Raw genomic sequence first — 20,885 nt, 5'->3', positions numbered from 1 at the left:
ATTTCATCATTTCTTATGACACCATAATATCCCATTATATCCATATACCATAATTACATTCCCCAATGGGAAAACAACTTTTTGGTTTCCAGTTTTTTACTAACACAAAAAGAATTGCTATAAATATTTTGCACGTATAAATTTTTCCCCCTCTTTGATTTCTTTTGGGATAAAATATTCAATACTATTCAGTAGCACAGTTAAATCGAAAGGTATGCAGTTTAGTAACTTTCTGGGCATAGTCCCAAATTGCATTCCAGTGTGGCTTGACTAATTTATAGCTCCATCTGTTTGTTGTTCCACATTTCCCACCAACATTTGTCATTTTCCTTTTTTGTCATATTTGCCAGACTGATAGATATGGGTAGAACCTCAAAGTCACTTTAACTTGTTTTTCTCTAATTATTGTTAATTTGTAGCATTTAAAAAATATGATTGTTGATAGCTTGGATTTCTTCCTTTGAAAGACATTTGAACTTCCTTTGAACTGCTTCTTCAATATCCTTTGACCATTTAATTTTGGGGAAATGGCTCTTAGTCTTTTAAATTTGATTCAGTTCCATATATAGCTTAGGAATGAGATCTTTATTAGAGAAATTTATTGCAAAGATGTTTTTCTCCAGTTATCCGTTTCACTTCTAATTTTTATTATAATCAAAATTGCCCACTTTATCTTGTGTGATCCTCTACTTGTTGAGTTATGAACTATTTCCCTATCCATAGATCTGAAATGATTCTTCCTTGTTCTTATAATTTGTTTGATATGTGACTTTTTCTATCAAAGTCATGTCTTCATTGAAGCTCCATTACTTATGATAAAAGGTTTAAGTGCCCAAAAGGCTATCCATAGAGCAAAGAAAGGTATTCCATATATATATATATATATATGTATATATATATATATATATTCCATGTTCAAAAGCCTACTCACTTGTCCTTTGACAATTACATGCCTCTTGAATATGGAGTAGGTAGGATCAGACTGATTAGTTTAGTTTTATTTTTTTTAAAACCCAGCACATTATCATTCTAATTAGAACATTCTTAATTGCTGGCAATCATGTCTTTTAATAAAAAGGCATTCCCTTGTGTTTTAGCAGTTCGCTGCTCTAATATGCATAGTAAATTAATTTGGAATAACAGTGTTCCTCTTTTCAAAGCATTAGTTATGCCAGACTGGTCCATTTGGTGGGAGCACTAGATGAGGGTGGAATTAATACACTGATTTTTCCTGTTGAAATAAATAACCATAATCAGAGGAGCTATTGCTTTCCAAACATTCATTGAACATGGCAGTGTGCTCACCATTATAGGGGACACATAGGAAACAAACATTGTTCTTGCTCTCATGGAGAAAAGTGTCTAAAAAAGGTCAGGAACCCAAACATTTGAAGTTGGAAGAAGTTGGGTCACTTGCTCTACTTTTCTACTTCACTCACACACCCTAATTCAAGGGAACTCTGCTGATTGAGACCTGCCATGATAGAATTCATGCTAGAGGAAACTGAATGGTGAATGAAAAGGGTAGGAAGTTGTTTCTACTTTGCCTCTTTTTTAGATAAAGGATAAACCAAAAGTCTTCAATGTTAAGCTTTTAAAGTTTATTAAAAGCTATCAAAGCTTAAAAATGCCCAAAGACTCCTGAGGCACACTGGATATCTGTGTTTAATAAAAATATATTTGTTAAAAGAAACATGTTGCCTTAGCTATAGTGATGTTTTAAAACTGGATCAGTCATTTCTTTGGTATATGGATTTCCCAGTTAGCCAGTGTCTTCAATCCATGCAGCATGTAGTCTTAATGAGTGACCACAGACCGCTGAGGCAAAATGGGTTGATTTAATGAAACAAGGATCACATATGCTGCTGGGACATCTGTTGAATGTTACACAGATGAGGAAAATAAGACTTAGAAAAATTAAATGACTTTCCCAGAGTTATATAGATGATAAACACAAGAACCAGGATTCAGACCCAGGTTCTGTGGCATAAAATCTAGCACTCTTTCTACCACTACCAGCTTCCTCTAGTTACAAACATCTGACATGGGAATGATCTCTACATTCCACATCATGATTGCCTTTTGTTTCCTAAAGCAGAATACCTGATTGCTTAAACCAGAGAACTACTTTGTTCTGTGCAAATATAAACATTTGGAATTTAACCCTTCTCCTGTTGGAACCCCTGACATTTCTTTAGGAACAATCTAAACTTCTACTTCTTCACTGTTTGTTGCATTTACCCCATAACACATACACACACACAAACACACACTCCAACAAGGAAGCCATGAGATATTTGTTTCTAGCATCCTGAGTTGGAACTTGAAATCTATTTTCCCCATAGAAACTGTATGTGAAGTGGTGATTATTTATAATATTTTTTATTATAGATATTACATTTCCATAAAAAAAACTTTTAGTACTAGGCTTCAAGTACATTATGGTTCACTGAGGACAAATGTATTGGTCTAATCACTCAGTCATCAAGTATAACATTTTTTTTTCCTGTGGGAAAATCCATTCATATTCCCAACAACTTATTTGTTAAGAAACTCTTAGAAGTCTTAGAACTTTGTCTTAGAAGACAAGCCTTTTGTCAATTTGGGCCTGAGCATGTAAGTTTTGGTGTGTTTGTGAAAAAATCAGAAACATCTCTGGTTGTTAGTAATTATGCCAGTTATAGCTTTGCATAAATATTTGTACAATAGTTAAATAATTTTTACTTTTCAAGGCTGAGGAAAGGCTTTGTGATTTTTAAATTTCTAACAAGGGATATCACCATTCATAAATGTGCATTTTGGTTATAAAAACATTCTGCTTTTCTAATATTTCAGCCTAGGTCAGCTGACAGTCTGTCTTCTAGTTCAGCATCAAACCACTTATTTTTGTCATCCAGATTTTAAAGATTTTCTTTTATAGAGGGATATAGTCTTTAATCTACTCTCTAGCATAAAGCCTACTCTAGAGGAAGCATGAATAATTTTTTTAAAGAAAATACATTTCAGTTAAAATTTCTTTTTTTTCTTTCTTTTAAAAAATTTCTAGGGTCCTCAAGGCTTAAGAGGAATAACTGGTATAGTTGGGGCCAAAGGAGACAAAGTAAGAAAAAAAATTGTTTTATTTTTTAAAAATTAAATGATTTATTGTAAACATAATATTGAAGTCATACAACTAATTGCCTTTTTTATGGTAAGTACATACATTTACATTAACTAATTTAAATGCATAAAATATTATAACTTTTAGTCACTCTAGGACTACATCAGCATTCTTCATTCACATTCATTTTTCTTCATATTTAGCATGTATGCAGGTGTAATGCCAGTGCAATACTAACAGCACCAATGGTGACTACAAATATGGTGGCATAGTTCTCAATTGCAAAATATAACAGACTTTCCATATAGAGGACAGAAGCAAAACATTCAGACACCAGAAAACAAAATCCCAATACCAGAAAGTCAAATTCATCATAGTAAAAAAGAAGTTAATACACCATAACACAGCAGAGAGGCACACCATTCTTTAGCCTTCCCACAAACAAACACTCACAAGCCTAGCTGTCTCCTGAGTGTATCCTATCCTCCCTTCAGCTCTAACTTCTTTGACTTCCAGCTTCCTGTGCACTGTGCTCCACCCTTCAGCAAACTCCTCCTACCACAGGCTCCATGTAATTACATTTGACCTATTTGGGGGCAGGGAAGATCTTCAAATTGCCTTAGGCTTATTAAGGGGCAGGGAAGATCTTCAAATTCCCATTACCGTTACAGCTGGTCTTCTCTTGATGCTTTTTTACATAGTGTTTCACTAAGGTCTTTCCAATTTCCTTTACCTTTATCATTTTTGTTGGTATTAATTACATTATGACAATCTATTGCTTGCATGTACCATAATTTATTCAACTATTTAGCTATTATTAGGACATCAGTTGCTTAAGATCATTGTTATTGATAGAATCATTCAAAACACTTTAATTCTTATGTTTTCTGGTCATTGTATATGATCTATCATAATCATTGTTCTCAAGTTATGAGTGCTCAGTAGACTATCCCCACCATTCTGTTTTTAGGCTAGGAAACTTTTGAAGATGATTGTAAATATTTAATTCTAGTTACTGATTTTAAAAACTAAATGATTTTATTTAAATAGCCATTTAAACAAATACCATTTAAATAATGGTAGAATGAGGTGGGTTGAGACACATTCTTGAAATATTTCATGTTTTATTTTAAATTAAATTTTATGTTTATTTTTAGTTTATATCATTCATTTCCACAAGATTTTGAGTTACAAATTTTCTCCTTGTCTTTTCCCTACCCACCATCCCAAAACAGTGATCCCACTGTATACCCCCTCCCCCCATCTGCTTTCTCTTACATCCTTCCCCATCCCCCCTTAGACTTTCCAGTAGGGCAAGATGGATCTCTATACCCCAGTGCCTGTATATCTTATTTCCCAATTGCATGTAAAAAAATAATATATATTTTTTAAACATTTGATTTTAAAACTTTGAATTACAAATTCTTTTCCTTCCTCCCTTGTCACCCACCCTTATTGGGAAAATAAGCAATTAATATAGGTTGTACATGTGTAGCTACACAAAACATTTCCATAGTGGATATATTGTAAAAGATTGACTATATTTCCCTTCATCCTATCCCACCCCCCACTTATTCTATTCTCTGCTTTGACCCTGTCCCTTTTCAAAAGTGTGTGTTTCTAACTTCACTCCCCTACAACCTGCCCTCCCTTCCATAATTTCCCCTCTCATCCCCTTCCCCCCTACTCTCCTGTAGGGTGAGATATCCTATTTAGTGTGTATGTCATTCCCTCCCTAAGCCAAATTCAATGAGAGTAAGGTTGACTCATTCCCTTTTGCCTTCCTGTCCTTCCCCTCCATTGTAACAGTTTTCCCTTGCCTATTCTATATGAGATAAGTTACCCCATTCTGTCTCTCCCCATCTCCTCTCATATTCTTCTCTCACCACTCAATTTCACCTTTTAAGTATCACCCCTTCCTATTAAATTGGTCCTGTGCCCTCTGTCTATGTATACCTGTACACATATATACATACACTCACATATGTATTCATACACCCATATACCCTCCTATATAGACATATATATGTATATATACATATATGTACACATTTATATTCCCTTCAACTATTGTCATACTGAGAAAAGTTTCATAAGTTACAATTATCATTTTTCCATGTAGGAATGTAAATAGTTAGACTTTGATATGTTCTTTTTGATTTCTTTTCCCTGTTTACCTTCTCATGCTTCTCTTGCTTCATGTATCTGAATGTCAGATTTTCTATTCAACTCTGGTTTTTTTCATCAAGAATGCATGAAAGTCCTCTATTTCATTGAATGACCATATTTTCCCCTGAAACATGATACTCAGTTTTGCTGGGAAAATATTTCGTGTTTTGAAGCCGGGTCTTCCTGGCTCCAAGTACAGCACCCTTTTCTCCTCCTCCCTGTCCCCCATTATACAATTCTGCCTTCAAAAATACATCAAGTTTTCTCATTTGTGGAGGACGTGAACTTAGGAGCCCTTAAGTCACCTTATTCCTATGTGTCCTTCCACTTACATATTGTTTCCTAATCCTATTCAAATTTTTAAGTTGTTGATAAAGAGACCTCCCCTTTTTGGATACTAATCATCTCTTAAAACAATGACCCTTCACTGAGAAAATTAATTAGTATTAGGAATATTGGTTCTCAGAGATGTAAAGGACCTTGGAAGTCATTAAATCCAACCCTCTTCATTTTATTGATGAGGAAAGACTGAAGGCCTGAGTAAGTTGTTTAGTTGATTAGTTGTATTTGGCTCTTTGTGACCCTGTTTGGGGTTTTCTTAGCAAAGATATTGGAGTGGTTTGCTATTTTCTTCTTCAGCTCATTTTACAGATGAGGAAACTGAGGCAAACAGGGTTAAGTGGCTTGTTCAGTGCTGGATTATCTGATTATTTGAAGTCAGGTCTTCCTGATGCTAGGGCTGGTACTCTATTCCCTGCTCGGCCTAGCTGACCTTAAGAACCTTAAGGCATTATGTAAATAATAATGATTCTTGTGCTGTCTCTTCTGCCTTTTTCCTATTAAGGTGATCATCTTTCCCTTTTAATTTTGTTTTTATTTTAAGTCCCTACTTTATTGATGACAAAAAAAATGTAGAGAGAGTTGTCACATTTGGGGATCAGAAAAGCATTGTTCTACATATGGTAGACTATTAGAGGTCATCCAGTCCAAACCTCTTGTTTTACAAAGGAGGAAACTGATGGGAGTTTAAATGAGTCATCAACATACAGCTATTCTAAGTTTCAGAAGCAGGAGGTAAAACCAGGTCTTCTGACTCCAGAGACAATGCTCTTTCCAGTCATGCCATAGCTCTTCATTTAACATATAAAGAATGAAAAAATTTATATATTCAATAATATATTTACAAATATAATTTCATGTTTAATATATTAATATTTTTATATTTAATATATAAAATATATTATATATTTTAATATATTTAATTAACATTTAATATATTAATATTTTTATATTTAATAATATATGACATTCCTTTTATTTAGATTATTATTTTTACCTTGCTAATGATAATAAAAGACAAATTATCTTTTGAAGTGACAATAAGCTATTACAAACCTGTGTTAGGAGGGATCTGACTATTAGTTATACAGATATAGATAAATTTTATTTTAATAGTAATATCTGGCTTTATATAATGCCTTTGGGTCACAAGGTGTTTTTATATGCATCATCCCATTTGATCTTCACAATAACCTATCTAGTAGGTTCTATTATTATCCCCACTTTGCAGAAAAGGAAACTGCAGTTGAAAGGGTTAAAGCCTCAATAAATTGAGGGAGGACTCAAAGCTAGCTCTTCCTGACTCCAAGTCCATCACTCCATCCCACTATCCCATCTAACTACTATCCCTCAGTGGAGGTACGATGTAAAAAATAATAATAATAGGAATAGGGCAAGAACTGAAGCTTAAAACTGGGAGCAGCAATGTCAGCTGAAAGGATTTTGTAGGGCATGCCTGAAATGGGACACATGCCTGAGATTCAGACTTCTGGTGTGATTTGACGTTTTGGAGTCTGAGAAATGCCTGCAAGCAACTGTAGCAACAGAAGCCAGAGCAGCTGCTATTGTAGTGCCTATTGGAGCTTGACTCACCATCAGATTTGCCCAGATGCTCTAGAAACTCTGGGAATGTTACTGCAGAGCAGTTGTTATTTATATCTCCAAACTTTTAAAAAATTTTATTTGATTATGTATCTTCTAGGCTTAAGTGACACGATGGATAGAGCACTGGGCCTGGATTCAGGAAGACCTCAGTTCAAATATAGCCTCAGATACTTACTAGCTCTGTGGCCCTGGGCAAATCCCTTAAAAATATCTTTGTTTGCCTCAGTTTCTAATCTGTAAAATGGGGGTAATATTATTACCTACCTCACAGGGTTGTTGTGAAGATCAGCTGAAATAATAATTGGAAAGAGCTTCTCACAGTATCTAGAATGTAGTTAGTATAATAACTTATTATTATTGATATTAAAGCCTTGATGGGGTAGCAATATTAACTAACAAAATTTTTTTAAAGGTCGTAGGAATGTATCAGAGGAAACCAGTATGATCATTCAAATTCTTTTCATGTTATATGCTATATTTGGACTGACACATCAATGTGCTAACAGCTTAACTGAATACTCCTTAATGCATGCTGTTAGCAGATGTTAGCCTGGGGGCTATGAACTTAAAAATTATTATTTTGATAACTTAATTTTGATAGAATTAATTTCCTTTGTAATCCTATGCATTTTATCTTATGTATTTGAAAAGTTAAAAAGGGGTTCTAGGACTTTACAACACTGCCAAGAGTCCCTGACACACACAAAAAGTTTAAGAACCATCATGTTAGAGGAAGGGTACATGAAAGTAAGTAAGAGGCATCTCTTAGGTCTAAGGACTTGCTGACTTTCCAAGTTAGTAAGTAGCCTTAAAGATATATTTTGGGGAAATGCTAAAATGACATTTCATTTCTTTTTAAAAATGTTTTTCATTTCTTTAATAACACTTTTTCAATTTTATTTTATTTTTAGTTCTTAATTCTCTTTCTCCCACCTTCTCTTTCTCCCACCTTCTCTTTCACACATTGAGGAAGCAAGAAATACAAAATCCATTACAAATACATATGGTTAAGCAAAACAAATCCTTATATTAGCTATGTTACATGCACACACACACATACACAAAATAATATCCTTCAAGCTACAGTTGAGTCTATCAGCTCTCTGAGGGTAGATAGCATGTTTCATCATAAGTCTTCTGGAATTGTAGTTGGTCATTATGTGAATCAGAGTTTCTAAGTCTTTCAAAGACGTTTCTGTTTATAGTTCTATTATTGTATAAATTGTTCTCCTGGTTCTGCCCACTTCACTCTGCATCAGTTCATACAAGTCTCCCTAGGTTTCTCTGAAATGATCCCTTTTGTCATCTCTTACAACACAATGATATTCCATTACATTCATATATTATAACTGACCTTGCATTGTAATGCTTGGCTTTGTTGTTAAAGAACCTTATCATCACTTGTTTTTTATTTTGCAGGGAGCTCGTGGCCTTGATGGTGAGCCTGGGCCTCAGGGTCTTCCTGGTGCACCTGTAAGTTGCTTTTCTCTTCTAGACTCTTCAATTTTGGGGAATGTGTAGTTGTTTTATTAATTAGAACAGAAGAGATAGAATGATAGATGTTGCAATTGTTTTCTGTGTTTTGAAATGCTTTGGGTATTAGTCAACCAACATGCATTTATTAGGTGCCTACTATATGCCACACATTTGTATTAAGCACCGGGGATACAAGGATAGAAGTAAAACAACTTCTGCCTTTGAGGAGCTGACAATTTAGAAAGGGGAGATAGCAGGTTCATGTATAAGTATATTAAAATAGACATAAGGTCATTTATCTTGCAGCCTTGTCTAGAGAGAAGAGCATGGGAGCAAACTAAGGATTCTAAGAGACAGATGAGGAGGGAGGACATTCTAGGCACAGGAAATAGCCAAAGGTGCAGATGAGTATGTGAGGAGAAGTAAGGACAGTTTAGTGGGATTGTAGTATGAAGTACTTTGCATACCTTAAAGTGTCATACCCATGTTAACAATAATAATGATAATAACAATGTCATTTTTATTATTTGCAAGCCCATCTCTTTTAAAATAACTGCTTTGAGAATTTAGCAAAATAGCGAAAGAGCCTGTGTTCCTAATTCTCATATATGTTATTATTGTTATGATTATTATATACCACTACCTTCACCACAGGACTATGATGCTTTGGGTATACTGATGGTGCCTCTAACTTAATATAGATATAAGTGGTTGGTCATAAGGAAGATCAGGCAAGAGAGTGTGGTTGAATCAATAAAAATCTATAATCATTAGACTTAATACAGAATAAAATTCAAACTAAATACAGGATAGAGACAGACACATAGACTGAATCTGTGATTCTACTGGCATAAGGAACTCCTGAGGAGGAAATTCTCTGCAACTTAGGTGTTTTTTTTTTTTTTTGCTTTTTGGAGAGGAGAAGGTAGGGCAATTTGGGGTTAGGGGTTAAGTGACTTGCCCAAAGTCACACAGCTAGTTTTTGTGTTAAGTGTCTGACGCCGGATTTGAACTCAGGTTCTCCTGACTCCAGGGCCGGTGCTCTGTTCATTGTGCCAACTAGCCACCCCTCTGCAACTTAGTTTTAAAGAGGTGCCTAGACCACTGAGAGTTTAAATGAGTTGTTGAGGGCCACACAGCATTTGTATCAGAGGTGGCACTTGAACCCAGACCTTCCTTAATACCTTAAGCTTGTCTCTTTCTCCACTGTGCCAGACTGTAAATAAAAAACTGAGAATAATTGACAAAAATTATTTTCATGTCTTCATGATAATATATTGTTATTACTGTGTATGCATTATGGTTAAAAGTCTAAAGAGCCCAATATCAACATTAGTTTTTGCCAAAAGTAGCCAAAGCACTTGAAATGATATGGAAGAAAGATCTTTTCCTAAACCAGACCCTTTCCCCACAAAATAATGAAGTTCTGAACATTTGTTTGACATTACTCAATGAGGTTGGTGTTGTGCAGATTTGGTGACTAATTTTAAGGTCATTTGCAGTTTGGACAAAAGATATATATATATATATATATATATATATATATATATATATATATATGCACATGTGTTATAGATCCTAACTTGAAAATATAGAAGGAATCTGCCAAAGTTGTGGTCTTTCAGTTCAGTCAATGAAGAAGCATTAATAGCCAAGTCAATTTCATTTTATATCAATATTTTTTAAAAATATAGATTCATTCCCAAGCAATGTGGAAAACACTAGGGACAAAATAGCAACTACATTATGTAATATGCATACTGATTTATTATTTTTTAAAAGACTGCAACCTCTGCATTATTAATAAGAAATGTATTTCTTTCAGGGTGATCAAGGGCAGAGAGGACCGCTAGGAGAAACAGGCCCCAAGGGTGACAGAGTGAGTTCGAAAGACCCTCAGACTCAGCATTTACAATCTTTATTTCTACCATATATAGAACTATAAAAATTATTTTGACAATATAATTGGATATTTCTTGTGTATGTTACTTAAATGCCTTTTTTCCCCTTCTCTTTTTCCCTTTGCAGGGTGTTCAGGGTCCTAGAGGGATAAATGGCCTCCCAGGTCCCAAAGGAGAGAATGTATGTACTTACATGCAGCACTTTGAATACCTCAAAGTGTTATAACCATGTTAACTATAACAATAATAATTCTATTTTTATTATTATTTGAAAGCCCATCTCTTTTTAAATAATTACTAAACTGTTTTGTAATTTAGCACATAGCTAAAGAGAGAGCCTGTGTCCTTAATTCCCATACATGATTTTATGTTTTCAGGGCTTGCCAGGGGTAGATGGTCGAGATGGAATTCCTGGAATGCCTGGATCAAAGGTAGTTGCCTGATTTAATCAATGTGCAATTTAGGTGGTTAAAAAATGAACCACAGTAGTAGAGTAACAATGTTGGTCATTGCAGCAAATTTGCTTGGTTTCAATAGCACTATAAAAATCACATATTACTAAAAGTAGACAGAATGAAGAATGGCTACTGCCATATTCCTGTCATAGGACATTTTACCACTGGGTGTTATTTTACATAGCTAATCTATGAGTTTGTATCATGTTTGTTTCCTTTCCTATACATGACATAGGGATAAGGACAAGGGGGGGGATTGGACCTGGGCTTTCTGAAATCCTGATACTATAGGGAATTCCTTCCAGTGCTGGTAGGCACCTTCTCTGCAACTTAGAGTCATGGAGAGTTGCTTAGGACACTAAGGGTCCTAAGAAAAGAAAGACTTGAAAAACTTGCTCAGAGTCATACAGCTAATGAGTGCCAGAGAAAAGGACTTAAATCTCCTGCCTCTTAGGTCAACTCTCTAACCCTTATGCAGCACTGCCTCTTATACATAGAATATATATGCTATTACTATCTTTCAAGTAATACAATTCTTACTCAAATAACATTTCATCTGATAACATAAAATTATTTTTCAGGGTGAACCTGGGAAACCTGGTCCTCCTGGTGATATAGGAAGGCAGGGGCTTCCTGTAAGTATCTAGGTCTTAAAATTCTAGCTAAATTAATCATATGTAAGGAAGATTTGAATTAAAAAAAATCAGTATGCATGATGACTACAACAGTGTAAATGAAAAGGACAGAAACAAAAACATGAAAACTGAATCTGTGAAATTAAAATGACCAACCTTGACTAAAAAGAGAGGAATGTGAACATATTTTTCTTTTTTCATATTTTCCTTGCTTACTTTGAAGAGGTAGAGGACTGACTATGGGTGTGGAACACTGCATACAATATTGGACTTGTGTTGGTTAGTTTTGCTGAATTTCGCCCTACTTTTAAAATTTTGAATTCCTTGTTAGAAGGATTGGCTATCTTTAGGCTAAAGAGACATACTGGGGGACAAAGGTTATGTGAAATTAAAAGTTAACCATAAAAACAAAAATGTTTATTGTTCTGTCACTTATTAAGCATTAGCAACAAAATTTTAATTCTCAAAGTTCAGATAAAATTATGCATTAATTATTTTTCTGAAAAAATGTAGTTTTGTAAATTTGGGGTATAGAGTCTCTTTAGGATGTTATGATGTTTAAAATTTCTATTTTGAAATATGTTTATCTTTCATCCACTCACTATGTTTTCCTTCCACTGACCTTGATGTTGGGCTGATTTCCCCGATTTCCTTCTCTCGTTCCCTGGTCAGATTCTGATGTTCTTGATAGTAAGGTTGGGCCTCAAGGAGAATGGGACTGGAAACCAGGAGCAATGTGAGAGTGAAGAGTTTTGGATCATATTTACTTTAGCGTATTGTTTGGGTCTGTTGCTGGGACTCAAAGGGATTCACGGGAAAATTTTTTGGGCCAGACAATGTTGAAAGCAGCAAGTTCTTTTATTTGATGCATTTAAGGAAAGTCACCATGCATTTTGGCTGGAAATCCTGGATCAAGGTGAAAGGATAGGGAGGCAGAGGTAAGATGCCAAGGATACTAGAGAAGTCCATTTTGACTGATGTCTCAAAACCAGGGCAGTCTGCTGAGCACACACAGTGAAGCCAGGGCTGATACCTCCACAATAGTATAGGGAAGGGCATAGGAGGGCTGTAACTAGGAATTTAAGCCAATTTAATTGTAACCAAGAATGTAAGTCAAGGAGTCCTATGCATGGTGGTCTTTAGGTCATGGTAGGAAAGAGCTCATGGAAGAGAAATCTTGGTGTCAACTTTACTCTCTGCTTCAGGACAGCTTGGAGATAAGGCACTCAGACATTTTATCAGGAGAGGAGGGTTCCTGCCCAGGTGGATCTGGTTGATTGCCCACCTTTGAGATCACAGGTGGGGGGATGTGAATCAGTTAGAAAAAACCAAACTGAACATTTCTAGATTGAAAGGTTCTAAGAACAGAAGTTTTACATAAGAGAGATTCCAGAGAAGGCTCTGAAAAGAAAGGACATTGGGCAGGAGAAGGGGATATGGCTAGGGCATAGTTACAATTAGACTCCTCAAACCTCACGTATTTTTGGACTATAATTATTCATGCCACTATTGTCATACATTAGTGTGAATAACTGAATATATTAGTGTGAATAAGATAAAAGAGAATTGTATTGTCCATTCTTGGGCATCTAATTGTAAATGCTGGTGTTGGCTTAATGTCAGCTCTAAAGAATACTTTGTGATATTGGGCTTATAGTCCTCCATATCTTTTTTCGTTTTTCTTAATCCTTTTTGAACATTTCATGTCCAAGTTCTTCATAGCCAATGACCACAGAATCTTAGCGCTCCTCACAGCTCCTTGCTTTGGCTTATTCCAAATATCTTTCTGACATGTTGGCTTCTTCCTTTTTTACTTTCTTTTGGGTCTTTTTTTTTAACATGTTAATATAACATTAACATGTACGACTGCACATGTATAATCTTTATGAAATTGCTTGCCTTCTCAATGAGGGAAGAGAGGAAAAAGGGTGAGAGTGAATTTGGAACTCAAAATTAAACAAATGAAGGTAAAAATTATTTTCATATGTAACTGGAAAAGATAAATATTAAAATTATTGAAAGTAATCTCTTTTTTACTGTGCTTCCAGTTTCTTCAATATAGCATTTAGTCCATGCTTCAGATAGGGAGGGCTAAGACAAATATAATAAGGTGGGATTAAAACCCTGAAGAATTCACTTTGAAATCTGAGTAGCCATCCCACCCGATGCTGGAATCTGACTCAAATGATTAAATGTGAAAAAATGTGAATTGTTTCTGATTCCTTACAGTGGTCTCCAGATATGTCAGTATAAAATTAGGGAAATCCATGTAGATTTTCAGACAGTACATTTAATCACATTTTGTGTACATTCTTTTAGGGTTTACCTGGAACTCCGGGTGCAAAAGGTGTTGCTGGTGAAAAGGTAATGATGCTTGAATATTTCTACTTCTTAGATTCTAAAATCCACCTTTTATGATACATTATACATCTGAGAGAAAGAAGAAGGCAAAGGTGTTAAGTACCTTAGCAAAATGTAAAAGCTCTTTCTTGAATGCATTTGACATTGGGGAGAAATAAGAGGCAGGGTGTTAAAGGAATAAGGAAGATAATGAAATCTCTTTCTCAGATGTGTGAACAGAAATATTTTGAAGAGAAGCTTGTTTTTGATTTTTATGCTCATCTAATGAAAATGTCATCCCTTTCCATCGTGAAAAGAGAGAAATGGATTGTTTAGTACAATTTACATTGAAAGAATAGGATTATTAAGTTACAGTACTTCATACTAATGAACATCATTAAAGTGGCTAGGGGCTATTTATAGAGATAAAAGATTGTATGCTTATCTGCTTTACTAAACACTGATAATGTACTGTCCAAAGCTTTTTTTTCCCCAAAGAATTAATGAAGAAATATCAGAAAAATAAATATGGCACAATTTAGCAATTTGTTGGAATTAGATTTGGAATAAATGAAGTCAATATAGAAATTCAGAAATGCCTCTCTTGGGTTCAATTAAAGCCATAATCTCATAGCTATCATGGACCAAATGGTCGTAATGGTTAGTGATTACATACCAGGCCCCCAACTGGTTGATCACAAACTCAGATTTGTCAATGTTGACTCTAGCTACTGGCTACACCCCTCTCCTTGGGACTTACTGATAGATCTTCCCAATTAATAATTTAGATCTACCATTAAGTCTAAGTCCTTTTCATGAAAAATTTCAGGTCCTCTGACCTAGGGAATGTGATTTTGTATCTCTAAATAGCCAAAGATAGCTAGCTGTAGGTTTTCCTATGGTTTGGTAAGATTCTGGCCTTTGAAAGACTGCAGACAGGAGGATGCCCCAGTTGGATGGAGGTTTTGCAAAGGGCAAGGGTTGGAGAAAGTAAGAATCTCATGTCCGGCCACCCCTAATCTCCCAGTAGATATTTGCAAACCTTTCTGAATAAGAAGACTTGTACTGTTTCTCTCTGCCCTTTAAAGACCATGAGAGACAACTTAGTGCCTGTTTGTTACTCTGTCAGCCCTAGTCAGGACTCTGTCACTACGAACTCATTCAATATGGATAATCTCATATATATATATATACATATATATATATATCTATAATCTCTTAACCTACCCATGTAATATCATTACCAAGTATTTACTACTTATCAATAAATAATTACTATCTATTAAAAGTCTGTGAGATAAAGGAGATAAAAAGAAATATATCATGGTCTGTCTTCAAGGAGCTCCCTAGTTGCTAGGAGGCAGTGCGATACAGTGGAAATGACATTGGACTTGTAGTGCTGAACTCAGAGTCATTGGATCTGACTTCAAATCCTAGATCTTCCACTTTTTTTTGAGGGGGGAGAGGAGGTAATCAGGGTTAAGTGACTTGCCCGAGGTCACACAGCTAGTAAGTAGCAAGTGTCTGAGGCCAGATTTGCTGACTCCAAGGATGGTGCTCTATTCACTGTGCCAACTACCTGCCTTGCTCTTCCACTTTCTACCTGTGTGACCTTGGGCAAGTTGTTAACCTCTCTGGGCCTCTGTTTGTATGTCTGGAAAATGAGGGAGTTGCAACAGACTAGATGACCTTTAAGGTATCTTCCAGCCCTGGATCTATGATACTAGATGGGGAAACAATAAAAAGTAAAATAATTATGTTAAAAAGTTAAATATGCAAGAAGTTAAAGTACAAGTTAAATAACTACTAATTGATTTAATATTTAGGTGACAAATGTCATGTGAAAGTTAGGAGAGAACAATTATAGTGGGTCAGAAGAAGCTGGATATAATTTGTGGAGGAAGGAGGACTTGAGTTTTTCTTTGAAGGTTGGTCAGGGTTGGACTTGGTGGAGGGAGCAGGACGGGTAGGTCACACCTAGAGAGTGAGAAAAAGAACAGAAAACAAAAGGTACAAGGTGCTCTTGGAAGCTGTAAATAGACCTATTTGCACATTGCAAAGTGCCTGGATTATTTATAGTTGAGAAACAAGTTAAAATCTCAGCTTTACCATTTATATTAGCTTGGTGGTCACTGGTAAGTCATTCTATCTCTCTTATTTTCCCTCATCTGAATAATGGGTGATATCTATACTTCCTAGTTTATAGGGTTGTTGTGGGGACAGCTATTAAATAGACATGAAAACTCTACCAATATGAATTATTATAATACTTATTAGTAATAACTGGATAGTTTGTATAGGGTAGTTTGGTTTGTGTAGTCAGAGATAAAGTAGGCTATGCAGCACAGTGAACAAAGTACTGGATTTAGAATCAGAAAGACTTGAGTTTGAATCTACCTCAGATATTTAATTAACAGTGGGACCCTAGGCATGTCACAGCCTTAATATATATATATATATATATATATATATATATATATTTTGCCTTTTGGAGGGCAGTTGGGGTTAAGTAACTTGCCCAAGGTTACACGGCTAGTTTTTTTTTTTTTGTGTGTGGGTGTTAAGTGTCTGAGGCCGGAACTGAACTTGGGTCCTCCTGACTCCTGGCCAGGGCTTTACTCACTGTGCCACCCAGCCACCCCCAGCCTTAATGTTAATAAATAAATAACATTAATAAATTCTTCTCGACTTAACTCATTGAGCCTCCATTTCATTATCTGTAAAATAGGAGTAATAATGGTACCTACTTTTCAGAGTTGTTATAAGGATCTTCTGATTATATGTATGTAGTTACATTGTGAACATATAAGTAACATTGTGTATATGTAACAGATGACATATACATGTAAAATTCTATATAAAATTGCTCATTACTTGCAGAATTGTGAAGATCAAATGAGATAATGTATACGTAAAGTGCTTTGCAAACCTTGAAGGGCTACATAAATGTTAGCTGTTATTATTAGGTTGAGGCAGGCTGTGGAGGGTTATAGGCGAAAGAATTTCTGCTTTATCCTCTTGGCAATGAGAAGCCACTGAAGATTTTGTAGTAAGGGCATAACTAGAGCACAGTGACATATTAAGAAAATTAATCTTACAGTGGTGTGCAGGCTGGGGCTAGAGTGTGGAGAGATTGGCGTCAAGGGAGACCCTGCATTATCTAGGGCAGTGGTAGTGGAGAAGATTAAAAAAAAAGACTGATGTGGGGACATTATAAAGGGATACTCCATGAAATTTCCTGTCTGGCTCATACCCTTCATTCTTGCTATTTTAAATACTTCTAGCAAGCAGAGAATGTCATGCTCTGGGCTTAGCTATAGAATCCTAAGTCCTAAGGGCATGCCACTATACCCTCCTAATTTTTAGAGAAGAAATCAACATATTAATGCCATTTAATTCCAATAATTATAAGCTTCCCTTCCATTTTTGTTTTGCTAGTGAATTTATTGAGTGGATAATTAGTTCTGATTGAATTTTGCATATCTTTACCTCATAGGGTAATACAGGTGCTCCTGGGGTCCCTGGTGTTATGGGAAATTCAGGCAAACCGGTAAGATATTGTTTCTCTTTTTCATAATTTATTAATTCCATTATTAGGAGGCAAAAGACCATTTATTCCTAACTTGTTATTTACCTATCATCTTGAAAACAGGGCCAACAGGGACCTCAAGGAGAAGGTGGACCCCGAGGACCCCGGGGGCTACCAGTAAGTACTTGTCTTTTCTGCACCTGTAGACTCATCTCTCTCAGGCTTTTCCTGATTATGCAAACAGTTGACAAGAGAAATAGATTTTTTTTTCTCCTAACAAATGAGAAAAGTTCTCAGAAGAATGTATAGTTGTTCCTTTGATTGTAGAACGAATGATTTTAAAGAGGCAACTTGTTGTAGTGGAACTCAGAAGATCTGGGATTTGAATCTTGCTCTGACAGTTACTGGGTATATAACTATGGGAAAATTACTTATATGCTCTCTGAACTTCAATTTCTTCATCTAAATGAGAGCTCCTGTTGTTTTCCATGCCTCATTCATGGGGGTATTATGATGATCAATGTCTGTGAATGCATTTTATAGAATTTAAAATAACCCTTAGCACCTAACTATTACTCTTTAGAATTATGCATTCTGTAAGAGACACAGTAATGTACATCTTCTAATTCAATTCAGTTTCAAAAATTCAATCCCCTTTGCAAAAATTAAAACGCTCATGAACAGAAGCTGGTTCTGGGCATATCACATAACCTTTTGATGCCCTGAGTGAGTCTAAGACTATAAATTGTGGAATAGGTACCGATCTGCATTGGTAGAGGAAGTTTTCTCACTTGAGGATAGAAAAAGACATATACAAAGCACTAGCTTAGGCCTGAGGCACACAAATGTGAAAACATGGCATGACTTTTGTCCAAAAAGAGCTTACCATCTTGTAGCCAAGGATGAGGCATTACAGAAATAATATAAATTGGAATATGACAGAGTGCATAAGAGGGATCAAAAAAGGGGCCTGAGTTTTTAAAGCAGGAAGACTCAAATATTGTTAGGCAGGACCAGGGAAGGATTCTTGGAGATGGTGATACCTGATGTAAAGAATGCTGTGATAGGTTGAGATGTGGAAAGAGTCTGTTCTAGGCTTTAGGGGTTGGGTTATGGAAATGCACAGAGGCAAGTCAGGGCAGAATGAGCTGGGGGTAGCAACAGGTTGATTTGAGACTGATAGAAAAATTGGGAATTTCATGCATTTCATCCCAGTTTAGAAAAGAAGATGTCATTGGTCTTTAAAATTATTTCACAACTTCACTTTAAACACCTGATTTCAAATTCTTGCTTTGTGGTGAAAAACACATTTGGGGGAGGATTGTAGGAATACTCCAGAACTGATACTTTGTTGTTCATTCCTTGAACAAACTGAGTGATGATTTGTATGCTTCAGCAAAACGTATTTGTGTCAGACCTATGGCAGAAGGTCTTCTCTCCACTTCTGAGAGAAGTATGTCACTTGGGCTCTGCTAGCCTGCCAGATTTCAGGATTATATCCTCCTTCATCCCTCACATTAACTAGCTCCACCAACCTTCTTGGATCTGCCCTTTGTATGCAGATCTCCCTTTACTCTAGACCCATCAGTTTCTAGCTAAAAGCAAGGGGTATGTTACCAATACAGAAGGCTTTCTGGTATCCTCAGGATTCTAGGCATGTATTGTATTTCATTCCACTATCTTCATTTCGTCGTGTATGAATCTGAGAGTGAATAAGATCAGGCCTTTCCTCTAGTTAGAAATGCCATCATCCGACTAGGTTTTTTCTGTTAATAACACTGCGATTTTCCTCGTTATCTAGCCTTGAAATTTTGTAGTCATTCTTGAATTCCCCTCTTTCCTCTGATTGCTCTTCATCTAAAATCTAATCATGACTTTATTTATGTCAGTTCTGCCTCTCTTCCTTGGATCCCATCCTTCCTTTTTCTTATAATAAAATTTACTTTTTTCAATTAATAAGTATTTATTTTATTTCCTTTCCCATCCTCCCCAGAAAAAGGAAAAAGAAAATTTCTGTAGCAAACATGTATAGTCAAGCAAAAAAAATAGATCCCATTATCCATGTCCAAATATGTTTGTCTTATTTTGCACATTAAGTCTTTTTTGTCAGAAGGTGGGTATCATTCTTCATCATTAGTTTTCTAGAGTAATGATTGGTCATTGCATTGACCAGTAATCAAATCTTTCAAAAATGTTTTTCTTTATTATGTTGTTATTGGTTAAATTGTCCTCTTGATTCTGCTTGCTTTGCATCAATTCATATATCTTCCCATTTTCACTAAATCCATCTCTTTCAGCATTTCCTGAAGCATGATAGTATTCTATTACATTTATATTCCATAATTTGCTTGGCCATTCCCAAAATCTGGATTTTGGATTCCCATCATTACCATTGGACTATATTAAATTTAATTTCTTCTTTTTAAATTATGAGCTTATCAATCATTAGCAAATAAACATTTTACTATCCAATGAACAAAAAGGGAGATTGTGAATAAAACATAAATTTCTCTCACTTATTAGGCTTAAAAAATATATTTTAAATTTAACCAGATCATAACAAAGTTGCCATATTTGTATCCCCCCTAAATGTCTTTTTTGTCTTTTTCTTCATATTTTAAATTTTTGCTGCTGTTTTTTCTTCTTTATAATAGGATCATAGACCATAGGACCATAGAATTCTAGAAGGGACCTCAGAAGTAATCTAGTCAAATCTCTCTCCTTTTATAGACAATGAAACTGAGGCCCAAGGAAGTCAAGTGATTTGTCCAAGGTCAAATTACTGGGCTATTGCAGTGACCTCTCAAGTAGTCCTCCCACTTCCATTCTCTTCCTCCTTCAATCCATGAAATTTATTGTTCTCAGATGAATGTCATAAAACATTATTTCTTCTTTATTTCTTTCCTCTGCTCAAAAACTATCAATGGGTCTGATAAATAAGATCCACACTTCTTGACCTGGCAGCCAAGGTTCTTCATGAACTAATATCAAACTACCTTTATAACCAATTCACTCTTACTTCCTTACATATATTCTACATGTTAGCCAAATTGTACTATTTCCCATTCCTTAGATGCACCCTATGCCTTCTTGACTCTTTGTTTAAGCTGCTTTTACCACTTAGTATGTCCTTACCACCATGTCTACTTATCAAAATCTTACCCATAGTTCAAGGCCCAGCTCAAATGCCACCTCTTCCATGAAGACTTCCCTGATGCTCTTCTTCCTATCTCACCCTAACATGGCTTCCTTTTCATTAAGCGTTTTCTTCCTCTTCTGAACTCCCATAATACTTTATTTTTTTTTTACTCAAAACATTTATTTCATTCTTATGTG

At 35.5% G+C, this 20,885-nt stretch overlaps 1 protein-coding gene across 1 annotated transcript in view; it reads left to right on the top strand.

Moving 5' to 3' along the window:
* The window catches only part of COL9A1 (collagen type IX alpha 1 chain), a 124,814-nt gene that overhangs the window by 61,132 nt on the left and 42,797 nt on the right, over nucleotides 1-20,885 (top strand). The window contains exons 19-27 of the mRNA XM_069070718.1: nucleotides 3,047-3,100; nucleotides 8,633-8,686; nucleotides 10,515-10,568; nucleotides 10,718-10,771; nucleotides 10,968-11,021; nucleotides 11,627-11,680; nucleotides 14,000-14,044; nucleotides 17,517-17,570; nucleotides 17,673-17,726. Coding sequence (XP_068926819.1) covers nucleotides 3,047-3,100; nucleotides 8,633-8,686; nucleotides 10,515-10,568; nucleotides 10,718-10,771; nucleotides 10,968-11,021; nucleotides 11,627-11,680; nucleotides 14,000-14,044; nucleotides 17,517-17,570; nucleotides 17,673-17,726 — 477 coding nt within the window. The remainder of the gene's footprint in view (nucleotides 1-3,046; nucleotides 3,101-8,632; nucleotides 8,687-10,514; nucleotides 10,569-10,717; nucleotides 10,772-10,967; nucleotides 11,022-11,626; nucleotides 11,681-13,999; nucleotides 14,045-17,516; nucleotides 17,571-17,672; nucleotides 17,727-20,885) is intronic.

This window comes from Petaurus breviceps, unplaced genomic scaffold (assembly GCF_028583685.1).
Source record: "Petaurus breviceps papuanus isolate PSGF00001 unplaced genomic scaffold, PetGlider_PUasm1.0 90822, whole genome shotgun sequence".
Lineage (NCBI taxonomy): Eukaryota > Metazoa > Chordata > Mammalia > Diprotodontia > Petauridae > Petaurus > Petaurus breviceps.
This window is presented reverse-complemented; position numbering and strand designations above follow the sequence as displayed.